The sequence below is a fragment of the Tachypleus tridentatus genome, chromosome 7, assembly GCF_004210375.1.
Source record: "Tachypleus tridentatus isolate NWPU-2018 chromosome 7, ASM421037v1, whole genome shotgun sequence".
Taxonomy (NCBI): Eukaryota; Metazoa; Arthropoda; class Merostomata; order Xiphosura; family Limulidae; genus Tachypleus; species Tachypleus tridentatus.
In genome coordinates, this window is record NC_134831.1 from 2,266,987 (window position 1) to 2,290,524 (window position 23,538).

Sequence of the window (23,538 nt, forward strand, 5' to 3'; positions counted from 1 at the left end):
AACAACACACCAACATTGGTGTAAAGTTATAAAAGTCGTGGAGTAAGATTACAACTATCAACATTATTCAATCAATTATTCATTGATTTATAAGTTAAATATATAATAACAGTTTAATATTACATGAAAGAAAGCAGTGCAACATTAACTTATTGTCTTATGAAAGAGAACACGTATCGTAGTGGTTTGTTGTGACATTAAAGAAAGCGGTGCACACGTAATAATACATGTATTACAGATAATAACGGCTCACTAAAGTAGGAAAGAAACAGGTAAAGTACAACATAAACAACTGTAAAACCGTAACAGTTACCACGATGTAAAATTGTATGTGTGTGTTATATACTTAAAAACGGCTGGTATGGGTAGAGAAGGCACTAATAGAGGAGCGAAGAACAACCTTCTTCGGCCATCGTCAGGTTTACAAAGAAAGAAAGAGTTACAGACTGGTATCTGACCACATGTTTGAAGGCGGTTGTGTAATTCAGGGTAGGAATGTAGAGGGCGTGCTTAGATGTTGAATATATTTATTAAAACAGATAGAAAGGTGTTCCTTTGTATTGGTTTATTTCGGGCTTGAGTTGTTGTATAAGTAGGGCCTCTTTGATTTCGCGTTTATTTATATTTGTTTCCCTACTTAATATGTGGGTGTTTTTTATGGTTATGTTGTATTTATTTGATTTGCAGTGTTCGAAAACGTGTGAAGGTGACTTTTTGTGTTATTTGAATCTGGCTTCCATTTTTCTCAAATATTTATTAAAATTTGAGTGACTTTCAAAAACAACTATGTCATGCGAAGAGAGTACCTCAACAGAGCTAGTGATAACATGTTCCATCATATTGAAGAAAATCAGTTAAAAAAGAGCTACATAGGTTTAATAAATCCAGAAAATGAAATTGTTATTAAAGTTTTATAATATGTGTGTATATATATATATATATACACATTGTTGGACAAAATCTTAGGCCAATGAACCTAAAGAAAAAATATGCATTTTGCATTGTTAGACCCAACCACTTATTTAAGTAGAGCTTCAAAAGATGGAAATAAGAAAAGGGAAAATAAAAACATGTTTAGCATTTAATAGGGAAAATGTGAACTCTATGAAATTGGCCTAAATACTAGCTGATCAAAAGTTTAAGACTATACTGAAACAAAGCGTTAATCGGTAAACACGTAACGAAATTTAGTCATTTGTGTTCAAGCATTAGCGTTGTCAACATCTCCCACTGACATCTCTTGTGCTACATTAGGTAAAAACACGGCAAAGGCTAAAACGTTGACAGAGTATGAACGTGGCAGAATTGTCGAACTGCAAAACCAAGGTGTCTCTCAACGTGCCATCTCTGGTGAGATAGGACGTAGTTAAACTGCTGTTGCAAATTTCCTAAAAGACTCTGAGGGATACGGAACGAGAATTTTAAGTGATCGACCCAAGAAAATTTCGCCGGCCTTGAGCAGGAGAATTTGACGGGTTGTGCAGCAAGACACCAGTTGATCGTCGTACCAGATTAAGGCCCTTACGGACGCAGAATGCAGCTCAAGAACAATAAAACGGCATATACGGGAGAAAGGCTTTATAAACCGTAAACGCCTTCAAAGGCGACGCCTCCTTCCACACCACGAAACAGCTCGGATAAACTTTGCTGAGAAGCATCAAATATGGGACGTAGAAAAGTGTACGAAGGTTTTGTTCTCTGATGACAAAAAATTTAACCTGGATGGTCCAAATAGCTACCAACGTTACTGGCACGATAAGAATATTCTTCACGACACAGTGGCGGAGGTTTCATTATAATCTGGGGTGCTTTTTCCTTCCAGAAGGAATGGAGCTTCAGGTTATACAGGGGCGTCAAACAGCAGCTGGCTACATTGGCATGTTGGAAAGAGCATTCTTATTGACTGAAGGCCCTCGCTTGTGTGGAAATGACTGGATCTTTCAGCAGAACAGCGCTGCAATCCACAGTGCCCGCAGGATAAAGAACTTTTTCATAGCGAATAATGTGATTCTTTTGAACCTCCCAGCGTGTTTGCCCGAACTGAATCCCACTGTAAATGTTTGGGAGTGGATGGCAAGGGAAATCTATAGAAATGGACGTCAATTCCAAACAGTGCATGATCTTCGTGAAGCCATCTTCACCATTTGGAATAAAATTCCAGCCAACCTTCTGCAAATGCTTATATCGACCATGCCAAAGCGAATGTTTGAAGTTATTCGCAATGACGGCCATGCAACTAACTACTGAGACCTCTTGTTAGGCATTTCCTACCCTGTTTAGGACTTCTTTTTGGCATGATCTTAAACTTTTGACCAGCTAGTATTTAGACTAATTTCATAGTGTTCACATTTTCCCTATTAAATGCTAAAAAAAGGTTTTTATTTTTATTTTCCCTTTTCTAATTTTCATCTTTCGAATCTCTATTCAAATAAGTGATTCTAACAACGCAAAATGCATATTTATTCTTTATGTTTATTGGCCTTAAGAATTTGGCCAGCAGTGTATATAAGGTCATACGTAATTATTCTTTCAGAATAAACCATTAAACCTTCTAATAAAGAATCTAAATTACAAGAATGTGAGCTATCCTTACATAAGTTTTTTTTATAAAACACTTTGAATGGTGAAAAAAAAGCCAAAATTCCTAATAAAATTATTTTAAAAAGTATTTTGATTGGTCAGAAATTCAGAATTTCTAATTTAATTATTTTATAAAACACTTTGAATGGTCAGAAAATCAACTATTCATCCTCAAAGTCAAGTTAATAGGTACAAACATAGTTAGATATTTAGATATTCGATCTTAATCAATGAAGCGATAGACAAAAATACTGAAATACTCATGGAATTTCCAGAAAAGTAGTTAAAAACATGTGTCTTGCTCTTGTGCAAACTTTTTCTTTCAAACATTGTATATTTTTTCTGTTTTATGAGTAACTAAATATATTGGTCAAGAATAGTCAATTTATTAGACTGTTCTCACCTGTAAATCACAAGTCCAGCACTCACAACAATAAGGATGAAGATAAGAGCAATAATCATGATGTAGCCATACACTGGAAATGGTTCTGAAAATTATTTAGTAAAACATTATGTCGCTTCTTGTATTGTTTGTTTGTAAATCAAACAGATGAATATTATTTGTGTAATTAGTGAGAATAATCAGGAAATGGACCATAGTTACCGCATGAAAGAGATGTGTTAATTTAGTATAAATATATATATATATATATACAGAGAGAGAGAGAGAGAGAGAGTGGGACGTTGGTCACAAGTTACCTTTAATTAAATAACATCTTAAGAAGTTCCGAATTCACTAGAGACCACAACTTTATCCTCAATTATAAACAATCTTACAAAGTTCGCAAGGGGTAATATTTTCCCTTAATTAAAAGATATTAAAAGCTCATTAGGACCACACTTTACCCTGAACTAAAAGACACCTTACATAGCTCACTAGGAACCACATGTTACCCTGAACTGAAAGACATCTTACATTGCTCACTAGGGACCACTTGCTAATTTGAACTAATGATATCTTACAAAACTCAACTATTGTATTTAATTTTGTGAACACTATGAGATACTATCTGAGAGATGTTCCAAAATAATTCAAATACTTCATTCCATAATCCCTTGTAAACAGTACGACGGATCTATTGTAACTATAGTATACTGCTATAATGCTTTATATTGTTTCTTTTATATGTATTAGTAATGGAAACATTAACATATAATAAATACTATCTAGCTCAGTTGTTCCATACCTTGTTCTTTGCAGTGAGGTGCGTCACCTGTAAATCCACAACGTGGAACATCTGGAGGAGGACCAGTCCAACCACCTGGCCAATGGATCTTTACTCCAGGAATGTTCTCAAACTTTTGTTTGGCACCGAAGTATGTAGCAACGGGCTAGGAGAAGGAGAGACAAAGTATAATATATATACGTAATATTAATAAAGGGAAGATAAAAGATGTTTCCCTAGAAACTAATTTCCAAGATGGAGTTGGAGACTCACTCCAGCTCACCAGCCTGTTATTGATCAATTAATATTTTACTTGTTCACCATTTCTTTATAATATTAGGATTCGTATAGTGATCTAAATAACATTAAACAAATATTTAACTGCTCTTTGGAATAGCCAGGAACCATTTATTTTAAAAGGAACAGTTTTTTTATACCAATATATAAAAATTAAGCCTAAATTTAAATGTCTTTATCCAATATTTCACAAGTGATACTAGAGATTAAATGAAAAACATGAACATAATCAAGGATCTGGTTTGTAAAGGGAAATTCGGCACCGTCGCTTCCACCAATTCTCTCTGACTCTATATAACAGAAGGACTATTTTTCTTTCTGACTATATATAACAGAAGGACTATTTGTACGTTACTCTCATCTCTCCAGTTGAAGGATCAAGGTCATTGAGTGTGTAGTCTGCTTCTCGGTCGCCGTTTGAGTTAATGTAGATGTCCCCAGTCAGACCTATATATGGGGATAAAGTATGTCTCATAGGTATGCTATCTGTATAATCAAAGCTTATAACTGTTATTTTCTATGAATACATAATTACATTTAATAATAACGTTTCATCAAAAACTGACCGGTCCGTTTAACTCTTATAAACATATAGAAACCAGTTTCTTTTGCATATGGACAGAGAATATAGTTTCTACGTGATGTTAAAGGGCAGTTATACTAATTAATTTAGTTTCGTTACATAAATGATTTTTATATTATCTATATGCATATATAAATATATACATATTAGTTTGTTATAACTCAAAAACAAGCCAAAACAAAAACAAATTAAACAAAAACCGCTGCATCACCTAAATAGATCCTAGGGTACAAGCTACAATGTGGGATTATAAAATATACCCTAGGTTTTGGAGGTGACTGCGGAAGTAGGACCCACATTGCAGTGGGGATACACGTCTACCAGTCTTAACCTCCATTCGCCAGTCTAACATAAGAAATAAAGAGTAGCAATAGTTATAGAACTAGAAATTAGAAGAGCTAGATGTGGGTCCTCAAGCCCACAACGTTTCACATCTATATCACTCTTCACTGCATGCAGACAGCTGTGAGAAGGTCACTACTCTCCTAAGTAAATAATTAACTGAAATAAAGAATAAAAAAAAGGAAATACGATGGTATTCCAATCCCCAATATAGTAGAAAGTCACTAACTGACAGAACAGCAAACGAACTATACCAGTATGAAGTGTCCCATCCAGCTGTTCAAACAAACTAATATAACTCTCAACCACCACCCATTCACCAACTTTATTGTGACTATCATGAGCTAAACAAGCCTCTTTACGCGACAAGGTGTACATCTGCATAAAGTAGTGCCAAGTTGTTAATAAAATTTTAAATAAAATTTCTATAATTTTTATTTCTTTATATTTATTTAATATGTTGAAGTTATAACAAACTAATATAAATAGTCAGAGGTTCTGATTTGCTGTTTTTAACGCAGTTCTTTCTTGTTATTTTACTGTTTAACTTCATTAAAACGTATTTATTTTCACTTATATATATGGAATACAATTACTACACTTATGTTTGATTTAATAGATTTAGTACGAGGTTAACAAATGATTTATAATCGAACAAATAACTTCCCGCCATCTTGTTAGGTCTAATCCGGGCAGTTGTGGCAACGATAAGTAATAGAATATGTATTTTTCAGTGAAGTTTGTTTTTATTTTCGTTTAATTCTGTTATGTACGTGTGTATCTACTAGTGTTCCGGTGGGACAGGACTGAGTTCGCGGACTTACGATAAAAACCAGGGTCCGATTCCCTGTAGTGGACACAGCAGATAGCCTAATGTAGCATTGTTTTGAAACAAACTATCTGATAACTGAGAAATTTACCGCAACCTAAACTTTATTTTGCAGTTTTAAATTAATATATCAACACCGTCATTAAACTTTTTCACGTATATTGGTTAACGTGTCATGACAAAAAAGTCACGTATCGTAATTTAAATACAGCGTTATCTGTAATTATTGTTACCATCTTTGAATGTGTTGTTCCACATTTTTCTTATTAGAGTATACCCATCGCTTGGGTCACCTCCTTCCTCCAAAGTCTTGTTTAGAGCGTTTGCGTACATAAGTACACAGTCATGGAATCCTGCAACAATGACATTTACCTATGGAAACAAAACATCAAACATTATTAGACATTACAACAATGATACTCAGCTAGCAAAAGAAGCAGAACATGACATTATTAGGCCTGTCAGCAATAAACTTCTCCCAACGAGAAAAACAAACAAATAATTATTAGGTACGACAACAATGAGATTCACCTAACTAAAAACAAACGTTATTAGGCATAATAACAATGATATTTACCTAATTAAAAACGAACGTTATTAGGCATAACAACAATTATATTTACCTAATTAATAGGCCCGGCATGGTCAAGCGTATTGAGGCGTTCGACTCGTAATCCAAGGGTCGCGGGTTCGAATCCCGGTCGCACCAAACATGCTCGCCCTTTTAGCCGGGCCGGAGTTATAATGTGATGGTCAATCCAACTATTCGTTGGTAAAAGAGTAGCCCAAGAGTTGGCGGTGGGTGGTGATGACTAGCTGCCTTCCCTCTAGTCTTACGCTGCTAAATTAGGGACGGCTAGCGCGGATAGCCATCGAGTAGCTTTGCGCAAAATTCAAAACAAAAAAAACAAACCTAATCAATAAAGGCAAAATAACATTACCAAGCACGATAAAAATGGCATTTCCAAACCACAGAATAATAAAAAAAAAACATTATTTGTCACAGTAAATATAAGCAATGAGAAATTAGTGAAATAAGGCATAAAATGTGTACGCTGTCAACATTTTTTCAGTTTTATAAAATATTTGACTGAATTACCAGCTTCACCAACCGATGACATCATTTAAGTAGGCCTTTAAACCCTATGTTGTGTTTTTCTTTTATTTTTCGCAGAGCCACATGAAATATATCTGCGTAAGCCGTCCCGAACTTGGAATTTATAGACTAGAGGGAACGTAGGTAGTCAATACTCCCTACCGAAAATTATTTTATTACTCTTTTATCAAATAATAAAATTTTATAACACTCCCATGGCTGAAATGTCGAGCATTTTTGGCAATGGGGTTTCGAGCCCTCGAACCGCAAGTTGCGAATCGAGCATCCTGAATATGCATGACTGCAGGTTATTGACAGTTGGATACAAAATGCAAGAAATGTGATCAAATGTAAGCGCTGTGGGTAAGTAATACTTGTTTGTTAGTTTAATTTTCACGTAAAGCTACTCGAAGGCCTACTGTTCCTTCCATTCATAATTTTGGTTTGGTTTGTTTGGGCCATCTGTGCTCTGCCTATCATGGGTTTCGAAATCCGGTTTCTAGCGGTGTGAGCCCCGCAGACATACAATTGTGTTAGTAGGGGGGTCATAATTTTGAAGTGATAGACTAGAGGGAAGGCAGCTAGTCCAAACAATCTTTTTTCAATTCTTAGACTAATTCTTGGCCAACTATTAATAGTGGGAATGACCGTCATAATATAAAACTCCCCATGGCTAAAATAGCGAGCATGTTGGGTACGTAATCCACCAATATTGACAATCAAAGGTTTAATATAATTGTCATGTGAGGTACTCATTTAATGCGATTTAGCTGTGTCTAAATTATTATCTACTCTTAATAAGATAAAATCAGTACAGCCTGAAAGTCATGCTATTCTGGGAAATGAATAAAACACAAAAACATTCCATGAATTACTACTCAATATATACACAGTGAAAAGCTATAGTTTCTATAGCTCTATACAAAAGCAATATGTTTCAATGAACCAAATCTATTATTTTATCATACATTTCAATAAAACAATTATTAAAAAATATTGTTGTGTTGTTGCGCATGGATTAACTAGGGTTGTGTAGTGATTTGCCACTAGATTGTTTGGTGATATGTATCTGGGTTGTATGGTGGTATGCATCTGGATGTGTATACGTGCTTGTTCAATAATGTTGATTTTTACTACTTCTTGTATGCACGTAACGATACACCTTTGTATTTTGGAATAAATGGTAGTGTCGACTAGGATGTCCAATCCTGATGAGTCCTTTTCTCCAAGATTCTGTCACATTTCCAACATTGTTTTACTTCTGTACAAAATATAATAATATATAATATAATACTCCTTTGTCCTTATGCTGATAACCTAAACCAATTCTATTAGCTGTATTTTTATTTGAGACTAGATGTCAAAAAAACTTTGTTAACCCACAAAGTTTTAAATACAGGGACTAAGAAATACATTTCATGTAGCCTGCTTTAATAATTTTTTTTTCAGAAACACAAAGCCACACAGATTATGTTATGGGTAACAACGCATACAGTCACTTCTTTTGTCAGTATCCGTACGGACTTGCAACTAGTCCTTCTATAAAGAAGATCCATAATCGAATCCTAACCACCACCACAATGAAATATAGTCCCTCTTAGGGTTACGTTGAAAACGATAGAAGATTACCAGTCAAAACGTAGGAAAGAAGCTGTTTGTAATTGATGTACAGTACAGACTGTTCCAAAATGAATATACGAAAAATAAAGTTGAATAACTTGTTAGTTATTTGGGATAACAACGAAATTCCAAACAAAATATTTTATAAAGACTTATAGGTTTTATTTGATTCAGTTTTCATTTTTACTTGCTTCATTATTTATCATTATTATTTATCAATGTGTTTTATTATAGGTTTCAGAGCTGACTTTTTTTTTGATTAAGATGAAAAATCTTGATATATTCTACCGATTTAACTCTTTTGGAAACAAAAGTCTACCATAATAATCCAAGGGATTTTGAGGAATTGAAACTTCCTATTCGTAATGCTGTCCTATCCATTCCTATAACTGTGCTGGCAAATGTGTTCTCAGAATGTTAAAGCAGAACTAGATCGATTGCAATGAATGATTAAAGACCTGTAGAAGTTTATTAGTTAAATAAAATGAAAGCCATTTTGCTCAGACTTTTGCAGTCATCTTAAATAACACAAATGTTATTCAACACTATTTTTGGTGTATTATTTCTGGGACACCTTCCATATAAAACATACTGCATGAATAAAAACTTGAATTAGTTAATCATGTAGGTTGCTAATAATGAGAACATTAACAGTTAATCATGTAGGTTGCTAATAATGAGAACATTAACAGTTAATCATGTAGGTTGCTAATAATGAGAACATTAACAGTTAATCATGTAGGTTGCTAATAATGAGAACATTAACAGTTAATCATGTAGGTTGCTAATAATGAGAACATTAACAGTTAATCATGTGCACTTTACCCTTTAAGTATTGGACTGGTTAGTTTGAAAAATCATAATACAAACCGTGAAAATAATGGTTTCTCTATTGACGAGAAACTATCACTGGACAATGCTGTCTAACATTAACACGTTAAAACTACAACTTATTAAACTTTCGTCCGCCGATTTATTAAGTCCTTTCTTAGATGTCTGCATAACCTCTTTGGCAAACCGTGAAAATAATGATTTCTCTACTGACAAGAAACGAAAATGGACAATGCTATTTAAAATTAACATGTTAAAACCACAACTTACCTGACTTTCTACCACTGGTTTGTTAAATTCTTTCTTAGATGTTTCTATAACCTCCTGGACAAACTGTGTGTACTTTTCACCCGTCGGTACTCTAACCGTTACAAGTAGAAGAGATTCATACATCTTTCTAGCTTCCTATAAACAATAAACATGAAATATGTGTGTAAAATCATTAAGCTATACCTTTTTAGCGAGCAACAGGTACATGTTACTTGCCGAGTTTGAGATTTTCTCTTTCAAGAATTTGTAGCGGATACTTACATGTACACGTTTTTGAGATTTGACTAAAATTATACACTTTTGTGAAGAAGATGTTACTTTTGCAAAACTTTCGACGAATAATGAATACTTTAGGAATAACTTGAACACAGTTTGGATAGTAAATATTATGCTAACATATTCCACCTGCACATTTCCTATAAACTTTCCTGAAGAGAACTAAAAGTACGAAGAAAGAGACTCAATTCGATTGGCTGATTTGAATTTCGCGTAAAGTTATGCAAACGCTACCTACACTAGCCGTCTTTAATTTAGCGGTACAAAGCAGCTGGTTAGCACCGACGAATAGTGGGATGAACTGTCACACAATAATACCCTCACGGCTGAAAAGACGAGAACGTGTGGTGGGGATTCGAACTTGCGACCCTCAGATTACAAGGCAAGCGCCCTACCCACCTGGCCAGAGACTTTAAAGCAAATAAATCTTTCGGTTGTTTACAGAAAGACATTAACATCGATTGAATATAAACAAAATAAACAGAAATATACTGTACTTTGTTATGTATAGTAAAAATTCCGACTTGAATTAGGACCGCTACCACAAGTTCATCATCTCAGAACAACTTACTGTAAGCCTGAAAGAGAGCACGAACTAACGACAACAAACACATTCTTAATGGCTGTTGAAAAGTTATATAAAGAAAACTGCAAAATATAAAGATATAAAATGAATTATTTGTACATTTAGTCTTGAACATGACTTTAACAGGTTATGCACGATACCGTGATAAACAAGTTTTCCTTATTTATTCTTGAATGTGACTAGTACGTAACAGGTCATTTACGATACCATAATAAACAAATTTCCCCATATATTCTGGAACATGACTACCAGGTGATTTTAACAGGTTTTCATGTTTAGTCTTGGACATGACTAGTAGGTTACTTTAACACGTTATGAATAAGTTTTACAGAATTATTTTCTAAATGAGGGTAATTTGTTAGAGAACAGGAAAAAGTCGTACAAACAAGTGCATTTAATAAAGAGATGAATTAATGAATACAGTTATTTTTTTAAATAAAAAAGTCATCGACCTAAGTCGTCACAATACTTTGTGTAATTAACCTAATTATTGCTTATCTGTCAGAAAAGATCCGCACGTTGTTCCGTGGGTCATCTTTCTTGTACCACGTGAATTCTCCAAAGGCTTTCTTGTTGTTGAACAGCTCAACACTCAGAAATGCATACTCCCCATTCCCCATTCCTAAATCATAGGCCGCCAACAGGATCTCTCGGACTGTCTCTCCGGTTCCAATAATGATGAAAACTTGAAAATAAAAACGCACACTTCAACTTTTTAAACTTTATGGAATCTCACAATTTTTTTACGGTAGTTCAAAAAGTTTCACTATCGTTAAAAAAACTATATTTTAGCCGTAAAATAAATTTGATTATAAAAAATAAATACGATTTCGGAAATGATCAATTTTTGGGATCAGATGATTCGTTCAATTCCACCTTACTTTTGTTTCGTTTAAAGGAGAAAGCAACACGAGATATCTAAGTCTAAAGTTCAAGCTGTAACCTTATTTTCACTGAACATACAATCTGTGACTACATAACTTAAATGAATTTTATAGTTCCAATCTGAGATAGAAAGGATAGTACAATGTGATTAGTCAACTCTTTTTTTAATTTAGAGTTTTTTATTATGCAATATACTGAAAAATAGAAATTATACAATCTAGCTTTATTACAGTCAAGGTTTTGGTCAAACAAGCATTATGGAGATCTAGAGTTGGAGATGAAGCTTACTTGGGGCTAGCTAGATGAGAAGAAAGTGGCCAGTATTTTGGATAAACAACTCTCATGGAGGTCTGGGGTTTCCTATGTAGGCTGTTTGGCTTAAATATGTGGGAACAAAAGTAGATAACGCTTCGGGTCAAAAAACCCTTTTGGAGCTCTGGATGAAGGTTATTTGAGCTAGCTAGATGGGAGAAAAAGTAGTGAACGGTCAATCGACCTTTTGTGAAACGTGAAGTTGACAATGAAGGTCATGCGACCGAAAATTTCACTGCAATTTTTTTCTTATACAAAAGACATTTTCTTAATTAGTTGTGTTTGAATGTGACCTGTATTACACATCTTATATCAGTGGACTTATTATTGTACATGATCACATTACACAACCTACATCAATGGATTTATTATTGTATATGATAATGTTACACAACCTACATCAGTGGATTTATATGGTCACACAAAACAAGAGAATATACTGACATTTTAGTGTCATTTTCATAGCCCAAAGATACAAAATGTATTATTGGCACTGCCAGGAATCAAGCCTCCGATTTTAGCGTTACAAGTTCGTAAACTTACAGCTGATTCAACGGAGTGATATCTTAATGTAATGATCACGTTTGGACAAAGGTTTGGTAGTATGTATCTGATATTTCTAAATATTATATCTCACTTTTGTTATAAAATTATATATCGATATTTCTATACTTCAGTTATCTACAGAGGTGCTCCTATAGGCTTAGCGACGTCTGCAGGGCTATGACGCTAAAAATCGGGTTTAGTTATTCCTAGTAAGAAGAGCACAGATAGCTAACTATGCAGTTTTGCCTTTGACAGCAATCAAACCAGTCTTCAGATTCTCACTATACCGACTTTCATGTACCCCTCCATACCACGTCTTCAGAGTTTCACTATAACGGCTATCATGTACCCCTCCATACCACATGTCTTCAGAGTTTCACTATAACGGCTATCATGTACCCCTCCATACCACATTTCTTCAGAGTTTCACTATAACGGCTATCATGTACCCCTCCATACCACATGTCTTCAGAGTTTCACTATAACGGCTATCATGTACCCCTCCATACCACATGTCTTCAGAGTTTCACTATACCGACTATCATGTATTCCTCCATACCACATGTCTTCAGAGTTTCACTATACCGACTACCATGTACCCCTCCATACCACATGTCTTCAGAGTTTCACTATAACGGCTATCATGTACCCCTCCATACCACATGTCTTCAGAGTTTCACTATAACGGCTATCATGTACCCCTCCATACCACATGCACACAATACGACTGTGCAAGTACATACTTTGATAAACCTTATAAATCATTTCTCTCAAAGTCATTGCGCATTAAAATATTCTTATGTACTTCAGATACCCTAAGAATACCATAATTAGTGTATTAGTTGTTATTAATAATTTTTATCAAAACTTGGTTAAATAGATGCATAATAAAAATAACCTATAACAAACTGACTAAAAGTGTAAAATAGAAACGACACACAATAAAACTAAAACCTATAACGATTGGTATTCACTAAATCAACAGTTGGACACCCTCGCATTTTTACGATACATTCAACTATTTGTTTACATATATATATTTATTAAAAGTAAAAATCAAGACTGATTTTTCTGCCATAATGATAGATAAAACTAAACGTGTTTCAATTGACTAGTTTCGATAACACAGTTACCATCGCTAGAGTTTGTCACAAGCCATACTATAAACAGGCTATTATGTGTTTCAATCAGCACCGACTAGTTTCAGTAACACAGTTATCATCTCTAGAGTTTATCACAAGTCATATGATAAACAGGTTATTATGTATTTTAACCAAATGGTTTCGGTAATACGTAATAATGTGTTTATTTTCCATTATACCCAAAATTTCGGTTTTGTTTTATTCATTACTCTTAACAGTTGCTCATGTACCTGAAAAAAAGTTGTGTATATTATCTTAAATATATTGCCAGCATGGTCAGGTAGGTTAAGGCGTATTCAGAGGGTCGCGGATTCGAATCCCTGTCACAGTAAACATGCTCGCCTTTCAGCCGTGGGAGCGTTATAATGTGACATTCAATCTCACTATTCGTTGGTACAAGAGTTGACGGTGGGTTGTGATGATAAGTTGCCTTTCCTCTAGTCTTACAATACTAAATTAGGGACGGCTAGCGCAGATAGCCCTAGTGTAGCTTTGCGCGAATTTCAAGAAAACAAACAAATCTTAATTACATTTTTAACCAATTACTTTATCAGTAACTTTATAATTTCTAAAATAAATATTTTTTTGAGTAAATTATCTGTAAAGTATTATAAAATTATTATAAAATTAAGTAACTTCATATAAATCTCTTTCTTTCCCTCATACACACAGACGACCCAAACAAAGTCTTACTTCTCGCGGATTTGTCCAAGTCCCACAGCAAACGGGTAAAATTTGTTTGAAGTTTAGACTGACTAGAGAAAGACTGAAAGTATGTTCGAACCTCGTGGTCAACTTCCTTTAAAAAGCTTTCCATGCTATCATGTATTAACGCGCCCCACCTATCGGTGTCGTCATACAGCACAGCAATTCGATGCCAGTCAAAGACGTGAAAATATATCATGATGAAGTGGACCAGGCGTGATAAAACTATACCGTTTCTCAGTAGCGTAGAAAACAATATTTTGTCCAGGAATGTGACGTCCATTCCGCCCGCAGTGCATATCGGTGTTTTCCACGAGGCGGCCATTTTTGCCACAGGTTCCAATTCAGGCGAAGCACTGGGGCCAATGAAACAACTGACCTGCTGATTGCAGTGCTTTTGGGCTGCCAGCACCACTGCATGTGTGTCAATGCTAGTTGGAGATATATTGTATGAAGCTATTTCAAATTTTAAAGCCGGATATGTGGTCTGTGTTTTTTTCACAGCAATGTCTACCGCTGACTTTACAACATGATATTCATATTGTAATTCTCCATCCATTTCAGTAAATATTCCCACAAATTTAAAGACCGCCTTGTTTGGGGCAATGCCTTCCATCTTTGGGGCCATCGTTTGTTCACTTCCGAACAGAGAACACGAAGTCAGAAATACGAGAACTGAACAGTAGGGTTTAATCATTTCCATGGTGTACTGCGTTTTTAGTCACATATGCAAAAATGACTATCCATCTATCTTAACTTTGTAGAGGTAAGGGCCATCCAGCTGTCTTAATCTTGTGTAGGCAAAGATCATTTCATTGGAACCGCCAAGTTATTTGTCTTTACGTTAGGTGCTTTATCTCTGTCTTTATATAACTTTCAGTTTCTCCGTATAAATCTCGACTTACATTATTTATAATATAGTACGCTAAAATAATGACGATAATAATGATGCACGAAGAACAAGAGTTCTGAAATAGAATTATGGCCATTCTTACACTACTGGTACTTTACAGACAGTAGTTTATACAAGTATATATTCACACGTGTCTTGTAGATGGAAATGAATCAATAAAGGAAAACTTACATTAATTTAAATAATACCTTCCGGACTATTTGAAACAACGACACTGTAATACTATATCAAAGCGTTATTCAATTTGAATCAAACGGACAACTATTTTTGTCTTTGACTCAAGAACATATGACAGTTATATAGTGTAATTTTTCTAATGTATGGTAATATTTCTACAAAATCAGATGAGGTATCATTCATGTTCCAAGAAAGAAACTTTTTTTTGGGAGGTATTTTCAGCTCGATCAGACCAGCTAAATTATTATATAGTTACAGGGTGATAGAGACTTTCATATTAAATGTCCAGTTTTATTACAGTTTGCGAGAAAATACAAAAAAAAATGTTTAACTTATTAGTAATCAAAAATTAACAAGGAACACGAATTAGCACTTCATCGATACAGCAAAACTGTAAGACTGAGTTATAGTGCTTGAAATTTAATAGTTTCATAGTATGCCTAAAATATACCGAAGTATCATAAAGAAAGGATGTTTTTGTTCGGTTGAACATGCTTTTTTTGTTTACAAATAATAACAAATGCCTAATACATTTACAAATGTAATGTTGACTTACACTTTATAGCAAAACTCGGAAAGGTATGTGACGCCCTCCATAATTTGAGCTAATAGCCAGATAGAACTAAGCTACCTGATAGCACTTACCAGCCACTACCCATAATAAGGGATTGACTGTCACTATGTAACGCACTAACAGCTTAAAATGATGTGAAATGTTTTGTGATAGCGCATGTATTCGAACTACCCTCGCCAGCTTCAAAATCCAGAAAACTCAGCCATATGGCTAACTGCGCCATTAAAACTTTATTATTTACATTAACCAACTCTGGCGAGCGAAGCCAGACACAGTTCAATGTAAAAACTGTGTTATACATATTAAGCCATTCCTGTGTGTTAACTATCTAATATCAAGAATCTTCTGTCTGACCCTGGACGTATCTTCTCCTAAACGAGTTGACTGATTCAGACCAGACTTATAATACTAACTTGTTAATCCAAAAGCAAACAAGCTTATTCTAAGCTTTCAAATAGATTAAATATACAAATATTTTATAGATAGAAAATCACACCTCAACCAAATTCTTTAAGTGTAGGATTTTGAATAAAATTTCAGTAATTCGGCTTGTTTTTCACAATAGCTAGAATATCTAGATACGATACGGGAACTGAAGACTGCTGTTTAAGTTTCCTGCTCTTTTCCGGGTTGGTTGTTTTGAAGTATAGGGGTGAAATGACGAGCATGTTTAGTGCGAGCGCCATTCGAACCCGCGACACTGGGATTACGTGTCGAACGCCTTAACACGCGTGGCCATGTCGGGCTGTTGTTGTGGGTTCTACTAGGTTTAGAATAAGCGCTTAAGCGTGAATCAGAAGTAATGCATAACAATTATTTTTTAGGATATTCCTTACTTCTTGGTGTAGGTTTCTTCAGAAGAAAATTAAAAATTATTATTAAATTTAATGCATTAAATGTACCAAATTCAGATAGTAGAAATCTTAACCATGTCTCTACTGCGAAATAGGCTGCTTTGAACAAAAAGTGACTAACTTCTTTACCATTTCTACCAAGTTTCTCGACTTAACTGCTACATCTCATTTCTGATCCTTTTTCATTGTCTTACAAGAACTTTCTTGGAGAATAAACACTTCTAAAAATCGTCACAGAAATTTTGCTCATTTTTGCCAACTTGTTCGTGTTAGTTTTTTATGTTATCAAGAGATAAAAAGATGACCCGCAAAACATTTTAAGTAAGATATTGAAAGTTTATCACAAACTTTAAAAAAAAAGCTTTTTATAGACCGAAAGTTCACTTTTACTTATAGACTTTTGTCGGATCTGCTTGGCATATTATTTTCCGCTCAAAAAATATTAGTCAAACTACATATCTACTTAACTCTGTTTTATGATAGTAATTTAATAGTATATCATGAAACACAGCGTGTGATTTATTTCAAGTCAATCTTTATATTCTGTAAAGTTCTGTAAACTATACTGACTTATTTCAGTAATTAAACTCATTCTTAAAGGAATTGTTGTTACGTTTAAAGTTGTATTGTTGATCACCGCTATCGAAACCCTACTTTTAGCGTTATAAGCCCTAAGACATAGCAATCAGCCATGAAGGAACTAATAAAATGAGAGAAACATTTGAAACTCAGTGGTGACCTGACTGGTTTCAAATTTATTTCGCAAGGTAAGCATATGGCAAGAAAAAAATTCCTGTTGTCAAACTAACCACTCCATGGAAATTATACCCTCTTAGTAATAAATTTTTCTAGGAAATCAAATACGAATGTTTATAAGATACACTTAAGCTTATTTCTTTTTCATATAAATTAATTTGGGATTTAATCGCTGTTAAGCCTAAAGCTACACAATAATTTATTTGTTCTGTGTGTACTGTCGGTAACGAAACCCGGTCTTTAGCGTAATAAGCCTTCAGAATTATTGTTGAGAACTTTATATTTATGACTAAGCTAGTAAGAATATCCGCCTTACTAATCTTTAGTTACTAGCCAAAGGGAAGGCAGTTATCGGGCATCACCCTATCACCCACCATTCATGCTAAGAAATACTAAGGAACTGACTGTCACTTTAATAACGCACCCACAGCTTGAAATAATTGGAATATACCTGAAGATGACCTCGGAAGGTCGAAACTTTGTTCTTTTCTTATCAATAACAATGTTAATACCCATAACAGCTGTACTGAGATATATACTATGGTATCGCACGTTTTCGAACCCTGTTCGCCAGCTTCGAAATGCAGAGCTTTACTATAGGGCCAACCCACGACCCATAAACTTTATTAGCTATATATTATTATTTTACCCTTCAGAGTTGCTGCTGAGCAACTGTTGGTTGTGGTTTGTGTTAGAAAGATGTAAGAGTAGAAACATTAACAACTCACCGTCAGGAATAAAAACTACTGCAATTAAAATCGGAAACATTTACGTGAAGTAAAATCTAGATGTAAATATTACGAAGATTGAAAACAAAATATTGGAGGTTATTTACTAAAAAGAACTTTACCCTTATTTAAAGTGGTGTTTTACAAAGTCTGTATATTCAAATTGACAACTTTGTTTGTTGAAATGTAAAATATAAATAAGTATAATGATATTGTTTGTTTAATGTCCATGTAACTACGTAGTAAGGTGTGTAGAGATCTTTACCAAAATTGTTATGTAGGTTTACAAGGTCCATGCAGGGTTATACACATTTTGCGCTTTTCGTATGGGTGTTTTTACCTTTTACTACTAATTCGCTCCCCGTAGATGGGTCTTCACCAGATTTGGTATGGATGTTCGATGGGCCCATGGGGAGGTACACACAAAGTTACTGTTTCACATTTTGCGCTTTGCAGCTTTCAAATTCACTGAGAAAATAAACACGCAAACTTTTATTTCCTCAAGTCACATGACACTGGTTTTTAACTTTTTTATGTGTGTGTCACGAATACTTGTGTTTATTATTTTCCACAAAAACACTGAATAACGCCGTTTTGACTAAACAAGATATTACTGCGTAGTGTTATACACACCAAAGGGTTTTGTGACATTTCCTGTGTCATGCCATTTTATAAGAAATACGTATACAGAAAGCAACTTTTCATGTCCTAAGATAACCTTTCATTAATCACGATTTTACCTAACTTCCGTTCAGGATTCGGGTACTCCAGCTAGTAACAATTACTTTAACAAACAAGTTAACTTACTACGAATTCAAATAACTCCCGTCCAGAGGAAAGGCACTTCATCTAGTAACAAATACTTTAACAAAGAAGTTAATTTACCACGAATTCAAATAACTTCCGTCCAGAGGAAGGGTACTTCATCTAGTAACAAATATTTTAACAAGGAAGTTAATTTACTACAATTTACAACTTCCGTCCAGGGTACGGGTACTCCAGATAGTAACAAATATTTTAACAAAGAAGTTAGCTTATTACGAAGTTACATAACTTCTGTCGAGGGGACTGGCACTCCAGCTAGTAACAAATATTTTAACAAACAAGTTCACTTACTACGAGCATTGTAGGTGAAGTCAAAGAGAATAGTGGTGAAATTAGGTTTTAAAACAGAGTCTGTGGAGAAGGAACTAAAATACGTTCTAACTTCGTGATCCACTTCGGTCAAAAATCCTTCCATACTCTTACGAATCAATTGACTCCAGGTTGGTGTCTCATCAGACAGTACAGCAATCCGATGCCAGTCCAAATAGTGAAAATATTGCATTATGAACTTGCACAGTGTAGAGAGTTCTATCCCGTTTCTTAAAAGCGTTGAAACATATTTTTTAGAAAAGAATAATGTAGATATTCCTCCAGCTGTAAGAATTGGTAGATTCCAAGCATCAGCCATCCTAGCAACGGGACCGAGTTCTTGGCTAGCACTGGGTCCTATGAATCCGCTTACGTTGTGAAGAAAATACTCATTTGCTGCTATTACCGTTGTATAGTTTCTGTTGTCCTCCTTTGAACTCTTATAGGATACCAGCTCAAAACGTATGTTTGGATAGAGCCAGTTTGATTTATGAATAGCTAATTCTACTGCAGATTTCATGACATCGTATCTGTAAGGAACTTCTTTATCAAAGTCAGTGAAAATTCCCACAAGTCTCGAAACAAATTGTTTTGGAACAGTTTGGCCAAATTTGGATAGAACAACAACGACAAACATCATTAAGGCGTTCATTTTGTAAGTATTTCCTTTTGGGCTGATCACAGTAAATTAGAAAACTAAGATAATGAACGAGTTGAGGTGTCGAAGGAATTGCATAACTTAGAAAGATGTATCGCCGACTAGTGGTGTATAACAGCAACAACGTATTTATAGTTTCCTAAAAAAAAAACCAAAAAACCTTTTACCTCAACTGATAAGTGGGTTGTTAGAAACACATTTCAATATGAACGAAATTAGGTTTCTTTGAGCGGTTTCGAGTTTTAAAATGATCTACTTATACGTGATTTGTTTTTTTGCAACATCTGATTTCCCTCAGTTTCTTTAACAATAATAATAATATTTGAAATCATATTAATAAGACTAATGGACTCTTGTTTTTGCAACATTATTTGAAATGCCTCTTTAGAAAGGTGCCCCGAAATAGCCGCCAAGACAAATCATCGTGCATTGAAAGCTGTGTTTAAAAACATACAGTCAGTGCTGTGTCTTATAGAGTAATAATATAGTGCAATAGTCTAAGAAAGTGTTTTTGACATTTGTAAAGCTCTATCTTCAAGTAACTAGCTATTGGATAAATTACATTTCATGATATATAAAAAAATTCGTTTCAAACTGGTATCAACACAGCCTTACTTTAAACTTTCGGTGTTAACAACAATAGTTATTTGCATTGTCTCGAAAGTGGTATTGAAGTGTTGTCTTAATCTTTTACTGTTGGTGACAATAGTAATTGTTTTTTTGAAGGTAACAATCGTTAGATTGTTATTATGTACAAAGTTATACAATGCGCTCTGCTCTCCACGATTATAAGAACTGAATTTTTTGCGTCCTAAGCCTGCTGACTTATTGCTAAGCTACTGGAGGCGGTTGTAAGTCAGTAGACTTACTTCTGTATCAGCGGTGTATGGGATGTACTGAAGGAAAATTTTCTCCAAACTGATTTTTGTATAAGTAGTCGTTGTCTTTGTCTTCAGTGATAACAACAATAACGATTTGTTACCCTAGTTTGACTGTTTTTTTTTTTTTAATTTCTCGCAAAGCTACTCAAGGGATATCTGCGCCAGCCGCCCCTAATTTAACAGTGTAAGACTAGATGGAAGGCAGATAGTCGTCACTACCCACCGCCAACTCTTAAGCTACTCTTTTATCAACGAATAATTGGATTGACCGTCACGTTCTAACGCTCCCACGACTGAAAGAGTGAGCATGTTTGGTGTGACGGGGATTCGAACCCGCTACCCTTAGATTACAAGCCGATCGCCTTAACTCACTTGGCCATGCCGGGTCACACTGGTTTGAAGGAAGAATGTTTCTTTCTTTGGAATTAATCACAAAGCTACACGATTGGCTATCTGTGCTCTGCACACCACGAGTATCGAAACCCGGTTTTTGGCGGTGTGAGTCCGCAGACATACTGCTGTGCCACTGGAGCCCTATAAAGAAGTATTGGTAGATATTAGTGATTATAAACAGCATACCCGGACATAACATTTTTTGCCAAGAAAAAATAAGTGAAAATGGTTTGTTAAACGGTGATATGAAAATAATCTAAGAAACGTTTCATCTTTGTTGGGACTATTTTGAATAAGAGAAGCAAAAGAGTTTGAAAACGTAAACATAAAGCTGCTAGTCTTGCGAACATCTATTCCCACCGTTACTGAAAGATAACGTATAAATGTAAAAGCACACGAGTGTATTTTTAATGAATGAACAATCTGCTTAGTATTTACTTTCAATGAGTGGTTTAGGTGCATTAAAGTGAGATAAGAAAGTCTGTCTTTATGCACTTTGCAACAGCATGTACCGATATATATATCTATTCGAGGAAAACCAGTAAATGATCGTTCAGCCTCAGATTGCAATTCATGTGCAAGAGCATTTTGATGCCAGGAAAGATGTATTCATATATGAAATTTAATACAACAGTAAACTGTTTATCTGGACACCGCATCTATCTTCTGCCCGAGTTTGTTTTAATTCACTCAATTATACTTCGTAAGGTGAGGTGAACCACAGTTGAAGTTGTATTTCTAATACATCAACTGGTTTGTTAATGTCTCTGTTTCTTGTGCAGATGACCATTATTAGAAGAAAAAAGTCATAACCTGGACATATCTTCTTGTCAGATCTACTGCAATGTTTCCTTGACAAGTAATCCAAGACTGGTATGACCATAGAGTCTTTTGTCATAACGAAGAGTTTGATACGCTGACTTTTGCTTCTGATTACCAGACGTTTCGCTGAAAGAAATTTCAGTATCTATCTGTTAGTGATTTGGTATTACTAAGCCATCTCTGAGATTCCTTCTCACCTGAGGAACAATCGGAATTATTTGTAACCCTTCATGTATCCATCTGGTATAGTTGAAGAATGTCCGTGTCTCAAGCCACAGGTTTGATAACATTACACACGTATGAATGTTATTAGAAACGAAATTTTGTAATATTTGTCTCATACCAAGACCTCTCTACTACTGCTACCAAGATATGGAATCAAAATGCTTTGAAAACAAAAGTAAAATACATTTCCAAAGAAGAGAATCTGACGAAACAAGCTTGCATCTCTATTCAGAGACCAAGCAACTTTGATTGTGGGTGCGAAATCTTTCAACTGAAGTGTATGTTAAAATGTTGTCATTTAGGAGTTATGTTGAAACAGAATAAAATTAAGAAGGTTGTTGTGTTTAACACTTGGAGAGTTTGTATCCAAATCCAGTGTGTTTGCGTAAAGTGAACGTGGATTTTGATTCTTCGTCGTCTCTTGAGAGCCTACATGACCATGGTGCCACCATAAGCCCGATCTCTCATTATCGTAGGTGGAACGTTGCTGTCTTTAAAAGTTCGTTCAGAAGTGTTAAACTAGTCATTCACTGGAGTTGATTTGTTACCTCAAGAAACTGCTGACAAACCGTGGTACAGAATTACAAAATCTAGTTTGAATAACTTGACCAGTACCTTAATACCATTTATTCCATGTCTCCTAACAACGTCCTCAAGAGTTAACTCAACAGTAAGCTTGAAAGGTTACAATACTAATACTGCATTTAAAAACAACTAAACAAATGTTCATCTATAAATATAATTCCTGTATATATAAATAAATGTGTGTTTGTGTGTTTTGTTATAGCAAAGTCACAGTGGGCTATCTGCTGAGCCAACTGAGGGGAATCGAACCTCTGATTTTAGCGTTGTAAATCTGTAGACATACCGCGATAAATCAGATATATGAAATATTGTTTTCCATTGTTTAATATCGATGTCTTGTTCACCAATCTTCAGTCAAACACACAACATTGTATTTAAATTATACTTGAACAAAATACAATACTGTTAATTTCAAACAACTCATTTCTACAATAGGTCATTAGTATACATACAGATTTACAACGCTAAAATTCAGGGCTCAATTCTCTGAGGTGGACGGAGCACCGATAATTCACTGTCGGTATTGCTTTGAAAAATGAAGTTGCTATTAATACCGTACAGTTTGGGTTAGGGTATTCTCTTAACAATCGCATAACTAAACACAAATTTTTTACACTCATTTATTTTGGAAATCTAGAAAGCATCATATGGGTAAGAATTAATCAGTCTCATATTTTTTTAAGTATTAAGAAGTTGTGGTCTATCATTAGCTTTGTTGCGTAATGATTCGATTGTGTACTGGTAAATCTGTTCAAAGTTACGAAGTCGATTC

At 34.8% G+C, this 23,538-nt stretch overlaps 2 protein-coding genes across 2 annotated transcripts in view; both read right to left on the reverse strand.

Annotated features, from left to right (window-relative positions):
* The window catches only part of LOC143254997 (atrial natriuretic peptide receptor 1-like), a 42,638-nt gene extending 38,163 nt beyond the window's left edge, over nt 1-4,475 (reverse strand). Inside the window, exons 1-3 of the mRNA XM_076509957.1 lie at nt 4,399-4,475; nt 3,768-3,912; nt 2,984-3,068 (exon numbers count right to left, since the gene is read on the reverse strand). Of these exons, the coding sequence (XP_076366072.1) occupies nt 2,984-3,068; nt 3,768-3,912; nt 4,399-4,404 (236 nt within the window). The 5' untranslated portion in view covers nt 4,405-4,475. The remainder of the gene's footprint in view (nt 1-2,983; nt 3,069-3,767; nt 3,913-4,398) is intronic.
* Nucleotides 4,476-6,010: 1,535 nt separating this feature from the next.
* LOC143254919 (atrial natriuretic peptide receptor 3-like) lies at nt 6,011-14,694 on the reverse strand. The gene is made up of 4 exons (XM_076509829.1): nt 14,055-14,694; nt 10,995-11,161; nt 9,615-9,749; nt 6,011-6,169 (listed from the first exon to the last, which is right to left on the reverse strand). The coding sequence occupies exons 1-4, from the start codon at nt 14,692-14,694 to the stop codon at nt 6,011-6,013; spliced, it is 1,101 nt and encodes a 366-aa protein (XP_076365944.1).
* Between the last annotated feature and the right edge of the window lie 8,844 nt (nt 14,695-23,538).